General features: G+C 48.1%; 1 protein-coding gene across 1 annotated transcript; it reads left to right on the top strand.

Annotated features, from left to right (window-relative positions):
* Positions 1-6696: 6696 nt before the first annotated feature.
* Mrfap1 (Morf4 family associated protein 1) lies at positions 6697-8553 on the top strand. Its single transcript, XM_021210658.2, has 2 exons — positions 6697-7245; positions 7515-8553. Exon 1 carries the CDS (start codon positions 6855-6857, stop codon positions 7230-7232), a length of 378 nt encoding a protein of 125 aa, XP_021066317.1. The 5' UTR covers positions 6697-6854; the 3' UTR covers positions 7233-7245; positions 7515-8553.
* The last annotated feature ends 839 nt before the right edge of the window (positions 8554-9392 follow it).

Below are 9392 nucleotides of genomic sequence, written 5' to 3'. Positions count from 1 at the left end.
TGGGAGGCAGAGGCAGGTGGATTTCTGAGTTCGAGGCCAGCCTGGTCTACAGAGTGAGTTCCAGGACAGCCAGGGCTACACAGAGAAACCCTGTCTCTCGAAAAGCCAAAAAGAAAGAAGAAAGAAAAGAAAGAAAGAAAGAAAGAAAGAAAGAAAGAAAGAAAGAAAGAAAGAAAGAAAGAAAGAAAGAAAGAAAGAAAGAAGAATTATTAGAGGGTAGAAGGAAGGAAAGAGGTCATTTTCAGGAAAAAAAAAGTCTATAATTTCTTCTAACAGAGGAAGTCTACAGGTCCTTGCAAAGCAACTCTGGTGGATAATAACACATTTCCGAAACACTTCATCACATCTTGGTGGCAGCAGCATCCCTTCGCTGTCCCAGAAGGGGTATATACTCTGTGTGCCCAGAGTATCCACTCTGGGGGGCACAGAGCAGACTTCATTTGGCATAAACCTGGCTTCCAGCAAGGCCTTCACATCTCACGTGCATATTGGCCACCCACACCTACATTTCCGAGGCACATGCTCCTCCCGCCCCGTGATTGTTGATATACATGCGAACATTTGTACATGTGTACTACCATGCCTGGCTTTTCCCTTCTGGGTTTGAAAGATCTACTATTCTGCTCAATTCTTCTATTAATTACTTTCTGTGTGTCTGAATTGTTTTTGTTTGGGTTCATTGCTTGTTTGGAGTCCTCATATTTTGGTGTGAAGACTGCAAACAGAAAAAAAAGTGGAATCTGTGAGTTTCCCTCATGCTTAGGGGCAGGCACCAGCTGTCTCCGTCAGCTGGAGCTATAACAAACTACCACAGGCTAGGCATTTATCTCTTGTATTTCTAGAGGCTTCAAGTTCAAGAGCAAGGTGTCTACAGATACCTGATTGGACGTGCCTTCTGCTTTGCAATATGTACTCGCATGGCAGAGAGCAGAGGGCAAGGCTGAGCTCTTGTGTCTCTTTAGGTAGGGGTATTTGTTGTTGTTATTAGTGTTTGAGTTTTGGTTTTTCAAGACAGGGTTTCTCTGTATGGTCCTGACTGTCCTGGAACTCCCCTGTAGGCCAGGCTGGTCTCAAACTCACAGAGTCTCCTGAGTGCTGGGATTAAAGATGTGCACCATGACTGCCCAGCTAAAGACACTAAACATATTATGGGGTCCCGCACTCAAGCTGTTAGTGCCTCTGAAGGGATCCAATTCCTAGTAATGGTTAGGATGTCAATGGATGGATTTGAAGAGGGTCACATTTAGTCCAAGGTACCACATTCCTTTCCAGCCTTGACACTTAAGCGTCCCAGCCTTGGAGTGTCTGCTCTTGAGGCCAGCAGCAGTTCGAGGACCACAGTTGTGCGTGGAGCATCCTCTAAGGTGTCTAGGCCCATGTTGTCTCTGGAAGTCATTTAAAGCAGCTCATGCTCCAAGCTTCTAAGCACAGTGCATTCAGGATCACTCCTTCTAGGACATCAGGAGGAAACAGAATTTGCTACCTCTCCCTCTGCAGGTCTGGACTCAAGCCACAGGGTTTGGAGTCGCAGTTCTTCCCACAGGGCCTGCCTTGCCACCTTGGGGACAAGCTCTTCTCCAGTCTCCAGCTTGGGGAAATGAGGCTCTGCATCAGCAGGTTGCTTATCGCTGCCGTTGGACAGCTGAAAATCTTGCACCATGCTTATTTTTTCAGTAGCTGCTGCCATGCCCTGAGGTGGCCATGCTCAAACTGTTTGTGAAACTGTGCCCTCAACGTCTTTATTTTATCTTTATTTATGTCACCCTTGACCGCCCTGGATCTCACTGAATACATCAGGCTGGCCTGGCCCTGAATTCACAGAGACCTGCCCGCTTCTGCCTCTTAAGTTCTGCGTTTACAGGCTTTCTATTTTAGTTTTTGTTAATTTTATTTTGTGTGTTTGTATAGATGTGTGTTGTGTCCCAAGTGCAGGGGGCACACACATCTGTGAGTGCATGAGAGGCCAGAGGAAGACCCCTGACGACCTGCTCTGGTTTATGTCATGCTCCACTTTATTTCTGTGAAACAGAAACTCTCCTGGACCTGGTGCAGAGCTGGTGGCCAGCGAACCCCAGCAATCCTCCTGCTTCTGCTACCTCCCTCTGTCCCCCTACCCCTACACACACACACACACACACACACACACACACACACACACACTGTACTGGATAGCTTTGTGTCAACTTGACACAGCTGGAGTTATCACAGAGAAAGGAGCTTCAGTTGGGGAAGTGCCTCCATGAGATCCAGCTGTAAGGCATTCTCTCAATTAGTGATCAAGGGGGAGAGGCCCCTTGTGGGTGGTGCCATCACTGGGGTTCTATAAGAGAGTGGACTGAGCAAGCCAGGGGAAGCAAGCCAGTAAAGAACATTCCTCCATGGCCTCTGCATCAGCTCCTGCTTTCTGACCTGCTTGAGTTCCAGTCCTGCATCCTTTGATGATCAACAGCAGTATGGAAATGTAAGCCGAATAAACCCTTTCCTCCCCAACTTGCTTCTTGGTCATGATGTTTGNGCAGGAATAGAAACCCTGACTAAGACACACATACACACACACACACACACACACACACACACACACTTACACTCACACCTAAAGAAGTGGAGTGTGCTGACTCAGACAGAAGAATAGGAGTTCAAGGCCATCCTTGGATATATAGAGTTCAGGGTCAGCCTGGGCTACATGAGGCCTACATGAGCAAAAACTTTTTAAAAATTAATAACAGGAATAATCATACTCTTAGAATTACTTTTAAAACATGCAAAATTGTGGAAACATCTGAGTAACACGTCACTGGCATTTAGAATATTAAAAGCTAGCTTAGAAACAAAAGCACTGAGTTGGATTTCACTTAAAGAACTAAACAATTTTTAAAAAGGTAGAGAACAGGGCTAGGAAAATGGCTTAGTAGGTTAACACTTGTCTGACAAGCATACAAATCTGAGTTTGGCCAGGCAGTGGTGGCGAACAAAGAATCCAGCACTAAAGAGACAGAGGCAGGCAGATCTCTCAGTTCAGAGCAAGTTCCAGGACAGCCAGGGCTACACAGAGAAACCTGTCGAAAGAAAGAAAGAAAGAAAGAAAGAAAGAAAGAAAGAAAGAAAGAAAGAAAGAAAGAAAGAAAGAAAGAAAGAAAGAAAGAGGAAGGGGAAGGGGAAAAAGGGAAAAAGGGGAAGGGAAGGGAAGGGAAGGGAAGGAAAGGAAAGGAAAGGAAAGGAAAGGAAAGGAAAGGAAAGGAAAGGAAAGGAAAGGAAAGGAAAGGAAAGGGGAAAAAAAGACCTGTGTTCAAATCTCTAACCTCATGTAAAGCCAACACGGGTAAGGAGCAATAGCAACAAAAGACAGACCCAACGCATGCACACACACAAGCACACATGCATGGCTGCTGGGTTACAGAGGGAAGGTGTGATGGCTCTTGCTGTCAAGCCTAAAACCTGAGTTTGATCCCTCAGACCCACATGCGGAAGGAAAGAACCAACTGACTCCTGCAAATCATCCACTACCTCCCATGAACCCAAAAGAGCCAGGACACCTCCTCCCTACCCAAGTCTGTACAAAACAAATGTAAAAAAACCAAATAGCCAGAAGAAGACAAAACAGAAACTATAGACAGAAAACAAAGCGATGGCCAAATTCCACGTGGTGAACACTGCACACGTATGCTTTGTGCCCTGTCCAAGAAGCACCAAGAGTCATTTGGTCCTGACCCACTTATTTGTGTGTGTGTGTGTGTGTGTGTGTGTGTGTGTGTGTGTGTGACCATTGTGTTGGAGTGGAGAGCAGGGGTGTCTTCCTCTATTGCTTTCCACCTTATTCTGTTTCAGGACAAGATTTCTCCCCCGAATCTGGAGTCCACAATTCAGCTAGACTGGGGGCCAGCAAGCTTGGGATCCACCCAACTACATGCATATATGCACACACACACACACACACATACACACACACACACAATGTGCTAGGGTTACAGATATAAGCCACTGCCCTCTCTTCACCAAATAGATAATGAGGGTTTGCACTCAGGTCTTTGCGTCTGCACAGCAAGTACATTATCTCCCAGTCTGGTCCCCAGCCTGTCCCATCCCTTAGTCCCCTTTCACACCATTTTTTTCACAGTGCTTTCAGGTTCCTAAGGAAGGTGAGCAGAAAGTGCAGAGTTCCCACACATCCCCGACTTCCCCTACCAACAGCCCTACACACCCAGAGCACTGTTACCATCTTACCATCAATGAGCCTACAGCACCTCTGCTTCTGTTAGGGTTCACACTTGGTGTTAGCAACTGTGGATTCAGACAGTTGTTAGCATGCAGGCAACATGACTGTCTCTGAGCAGCTTCACTGCCCTAAAAAGCCTCCATTCTCTCTCTGTCTGTCCCTCCATCCTCAGCCAACTCCCCATCTTTCTGTGTCCCATTCTGCCCTTTCTGGAAGGTTGAGTAGTTAGACCCCTGTGATTGACATACAAGGGGTTTCCTCCATCCAGTAACAGTTAAGACCCGGTGAAGGAGTCTTTTCATTGTTTGGTTGCTTATTCCTGTGAGTGCTGAATAACATCCCATCATCCATTCACTTACAGAAGGCTGTCTGCTTCAGACTTTGGGCAGTAACAAATAAAGGAGCTGTGAATGTTATGTGGCAATGCAAATACCTTACATTCTAAGACACTGGAACTTCTGCTGAACAGCCAAAGTTAATAATATACCTTGAGGTCACTTAAGACTGCTGGCCTACTGTGTACTCAAACTGTTGGTCTAACTCCCCTTTAAGGGAACAATGTAACAACCAACCTTACTTGCCTTGAATTTCCCATGTAATCCACTTTTGCAACCTAAGCTAATACATAGCTATAATCTTACATTATGTACTCTTCCATGCCCCTGACCCAGACAAAACAGCAAATACAAAAATTGGAAGCAACTTCCTAAAATCTACTATAAAGTTTGAAAGCAACGGATTATGGTTATCGGTTGAAAAATAATGTTTGTGATCTGGGTCAGTTGGCGCCAGTGACTTAATCCTTTGTTAAAGATTTTTACAGTATCCCATTCCTTCCCCATGCAACGCTTTCAAAGTCACTCAGTAAAGAAGCAAAGCCCTTTGTTAGGGACAGGCACACCCCTCACAGAAGAACACACACAGAGATAAACAGATTCCCAAGAGAGCCTTTAGGCAGGCACAGATTCGGATTCACACAACAGACAGACAGAGGACAGACAACACAGGGAGCATGAAATGGACAATTCCAATCCGGACTCACTCTTAGTTAAACAACTCCAAAGGGAAATGCTTCTGTTTCTCTCCTTAACGTGACACTGATACATTATTGGTAACTCAGAGTGAATCACTAATGTATATAATCCATGTGCAGGGTTTTGGGTGGATTCATGGGTTCAACTAATTTGCTGGGTTGTACAGTAGAAGCTGTCTTGGCCATAGAGATCACATTCCCATCAATTAAGAGGGGGGAGAGGGAGGAGGGAGGGAAAGGGAGAATGGTAGGGAGAGGGAGAGGGAGAAGAGAATTTCCTGGGATCCATGTGTACCAGCCTTTCCCCAAGTCAGGGTTCTAACTATCCTGATGCGGTGTGCAACAATGTCCCATTGTCCTCTGAGCCATTTACCCTTGTTCATCTTCTTAGACTGGATTTTTTTTTTTTTAAACAAAAGCCAGAGTGTAGAGTCCAACTAAAGATAAGCACTTTATATATGTCTATGGTTGGTATTTGCAAAGTGGTTTCATGACTCATGGTTAGGAAACCAGTGAGATACATAGTTTAGATTCCTGAAAATGTGCTGCCTGATCGGTAGAACTAAGAATTCGGCATCTTTCCTTAAAGTTCAGTGTTGGTTGAGTAAGAGTTACTGCAAACTTAGTTGTCTGCACCAACTTCTGTTCTTTCCACAGCAAGTGATCACCAACTGAACGTCTGGTTAGCTGGGGCCTCAGAACGCATCAGACAATAGTTTCACCTTAGGAAGCCAGGAGCTCGGTCTGGTAGAAACAGGGTCTATGTACTGAACTCCCTACGTACACCAGGATGACCTCAAACTCAAAGATCGGCCTGCCTCGCCCTCCCAGGTGCTGGAATTAAAGGCGGGCTCGTTTTCTTTCCTTCCTTCCTTTTTTTTTTTTTTTTGGTTGAGACAGGGTCTCTCTGTATAGCCCTGGCTGTCCTGCAACTCACTCTGTAGACAAGGCTGGCCTCGAACTCAGAAATCCGCCTGGCGGATGGGTTTCTTTTTTTCTTTTTTTTTTTTAAGATTTATTTATTTATTATATGTAAGTACACTCCGACTGCTCTTCCGAAGGTCCAGAGTTCAAATCCCGGCTTTCTTTTTTTAAAGTAAACTAGTTGGGTGCGGTGGCTCACACCAGCGACCCGGGAAGCTACGGCAAGCGGACGGCCGAGAGTTCAAGATCAAGTTTAAGTCAAATAATTGAGTTCCAGGACAGCCTTGGCTACAGCGCGAGGTCCGGTTTCAAAAAGCAAACAAATAAAATCAGATCAAGATACAGCGAGGGACAGCGACAAAAGCTGCAAAAAGGGACGCCGACCTAAGGTCTGCGCGCGGCCGCGGAGGCGCTCGCCCCGCCCCTTCGCGGCCGCGAGCGCGCCCGCCCCTTTCGGCGCGGCCGTAAAGAGGGGGCGCGGAGGTGTCGTGAAAGGGAGGGGTCGCAAAGCGCCGAGCGCTGGTTGACGGTTGGGACTCCATTTTGTTCGTCGCTCGCCCGCTCGGCAGTCGCTCGTCTCCGCGGCTTCCTCCGAGGCGGAAAGTTGGCCCGGCGGCGGAAGTTTTGAGGACTCGGCCCGAGCTCGGTCCGCGAGGGTCGTTGCAGACGAGCAGAGCAGCGGCGATGCGGCCCCTGGACGCGGTGGAGCTGGCGGAGCCCGAGGAGGTGGAGGTGCTGGAGCCCGAGGAGGACTTCGAGCAGTTTCTGCTGCCCGTCATCCACGAGATGCGCGAGGACATCGCGTCGCTGACGCGCGAGCGCGGGCGGGCGCCGGCGCGCAACCGGGGCAAGCTGTGGGAGATGGACAATATGCTGATCCAGATCAAGACGCAGGTCGAGGCCTCGGAGGAGAGCGCCCTCAACCACCTGCAGGGCGCGGGCGGCGCCGAGCCCCGCGGCCCCCGGGCCGAGAAGGCCGACGAGAAGGCGCAGGAGATGGCGAAGATGGCCGAGATGCTGGTGCAGCTCGTGCGGCGGATAGAGAAGAGCGAGTCTTCGTGACGAGGCGGCCGCGGTAAGGGCGGGAGCCTGGCGGGGCGTGGGCGACGGGGGGAGGGGGGAGGCTGGCTCGTGGCCTCGGGAGTAAACCAGGGCCGCCGCTCCCCCCATGGGGAAGGAGTAATAGCAGATCGTCGGCGGGGAGACGGTGGAAGGTTCCAGATGGTGCTGGAGAGCATGGGGCCCTAAGTGAGGCCGCCTCCAGGAGGGGGCCGGGTGTTTGCTTTGCTGGCCGGACAGCGTGATTAACCTCTCGGTGATGGATCTCTCCCGCCCGTGCCTTAGGTTTCCAGCCAATGGATTCTGGTTGAGTGATGGCGATTGGCTGACATGACACCCCGGAGAAGCTGAAACCAGAGAGCCTTTTGTTTTCCTTTTTTTTTTTTTTTTTCTTTATATATATTTTTTTCTTTTCCCCTCTGTCTTCCCTCTGTTCTCACTGACACTACGTTTCTGCTATGGTCTGCGGTTGACGACCTCGATATGAGTTTTTGATTATTCAGTGGTTCCTTTTTTTGTTAGTTTGTTTGGGGGAAATAACTTTGATTTGGAAAATGCGCTCACATACGGGAATTAGGGCCTAGATTGTAAGCCCTGTGGCAGTTGAATGACGTTCATTCCTGGCCTTTGGTTGTTGCTCCTGAATTTAGAGGTGCTTTGCTCTTTCTTGGGTGACCTGATAGCTCCCTGAACTTTGGGTCCCTGTGACACTTGAGACTCGGAGTTGAAGCTCACCGCCTCTGAAAGTTCTGAAGGAGCTGTGTTAATTCTAGAAGACTCCGTGCAGCAATGGCAGAAGACGGGACCAGACTTCATCTGGGACTATGGATGGGCCTTACGTGGCTAGGACTGGTGACCTGGGAGAAGGGTCGGAGGATAGTATTGTTTCTATTGGGGGACTTTAATTTCTGTGTGAGACCAAAGGAGGAGAGATGTATTTTGTGCAAAATTTAAATTTTATGTGCTACACTATCTATTGTAACCTGCCTGGTGAGTTTGTTGGGACAGCCTAACTCATTTCTGAAAGAAATGGAACCTCGTATGGGAGAGGAGGTCGTGTGAGTCTGTACAAGTTGGTATCCCCATGTATTTGAGGAGATCCTGGGCATGACATGAAAGATCCTTGCAATACCTGTGTGGCCTGGGAAAGAAAATCTGCAGTGGACCCAAACCTTTAACGAAGAGGCGTCTTTAAGGTTCATACGTAGTCACGCTATAAATGTGTGCGTGGCAGACCTGATGAGCGTTTGAGGTCAAAACCCTTACCATGTTGAAAACAAAATCTTACATGTTAATAAAAGTATTCGTTTGCTTGAAGAGATCAGCTCAGAGAGTTATTAAGAAATATTAAGTGCCGTCTTCCTCGGTGGCCTGTGCTCAGCTTAAATGAACATTCTCCAGCTCCCAGTAAGCAGAAGGGGATTTCGACCCTGGCTGCTGAAGGAAAAGAGAATAGAAAAGTCTTGATTCCTAGTAGCAGGGCCACAGTCTTAGCCTCTGAGACTAGTCCTTTAACTCGACTCCTGCCCTTTACCAGTCTCTGACACAGCAGCAACCATGTATTGGACTCCCTTCAGACAAGAAGGCTGGGTCCCCAACTCCTGGGGTTGACCCTGTACCCCTAGCAAACAGTGGCTTTGGCCATCATCATTCCTAGGTGGCCCAAGTCTAGGGCCCTCTTTTAAGAACACATCCCAGTCACCTTAGAATTTTTGTGTGTGCCTGGGGAACTGCAGCCCTGCCTAACTTCTGACTGCTCTGTGTGTTGCTTTCTGGGAGTAATCATTGAACCTCTCCTGTGTGGTTCCTTCTTGGTTCTGGTTCCTGAGGCACCAACTTCTGAGCTCTGAACAGATACAGTTGCCTTAGAACTTGGCAGGGACTGGTAGGCTTTCCAGAGTGTTGGTTTGAAAAGCTTGGCCTATGAGCACAACTTCAGAAGTCAGGAAGAATGGGGGTGGGCCAGGCACAGGGAAATGAGACCAGACACTGGTGTGGGTTCTAGTAGTAGGGCCAAAGGTCCGGTAACTTTATTCAGAATTTGCCACAGATATCCCTTTACTGTCCCAATGTAGCATATTGCACTGGGCTGCTGATTTTAAAGTAGATAATCGGCCACAGAGATGGCAAGCCTTCCACCAACCCTAAGGAAGTTTGATCTCA

Source organism: Mus pahari, chromosome 13 (assembly GCF_900095145.1).
Source record: "Mus pahari chromosome 13, PAHARI_EIJ_v1.1, whole genome shotgun sequence".
Taxonomy (NCBI): Eukaryota; Metazoa; Chordata; class Mammalia; order Rodentia; family Muridae; genus Mus; species Mus pahari.
This window is presented reverse-complemented; position numbering and strand designations above follow the sequence as displayed.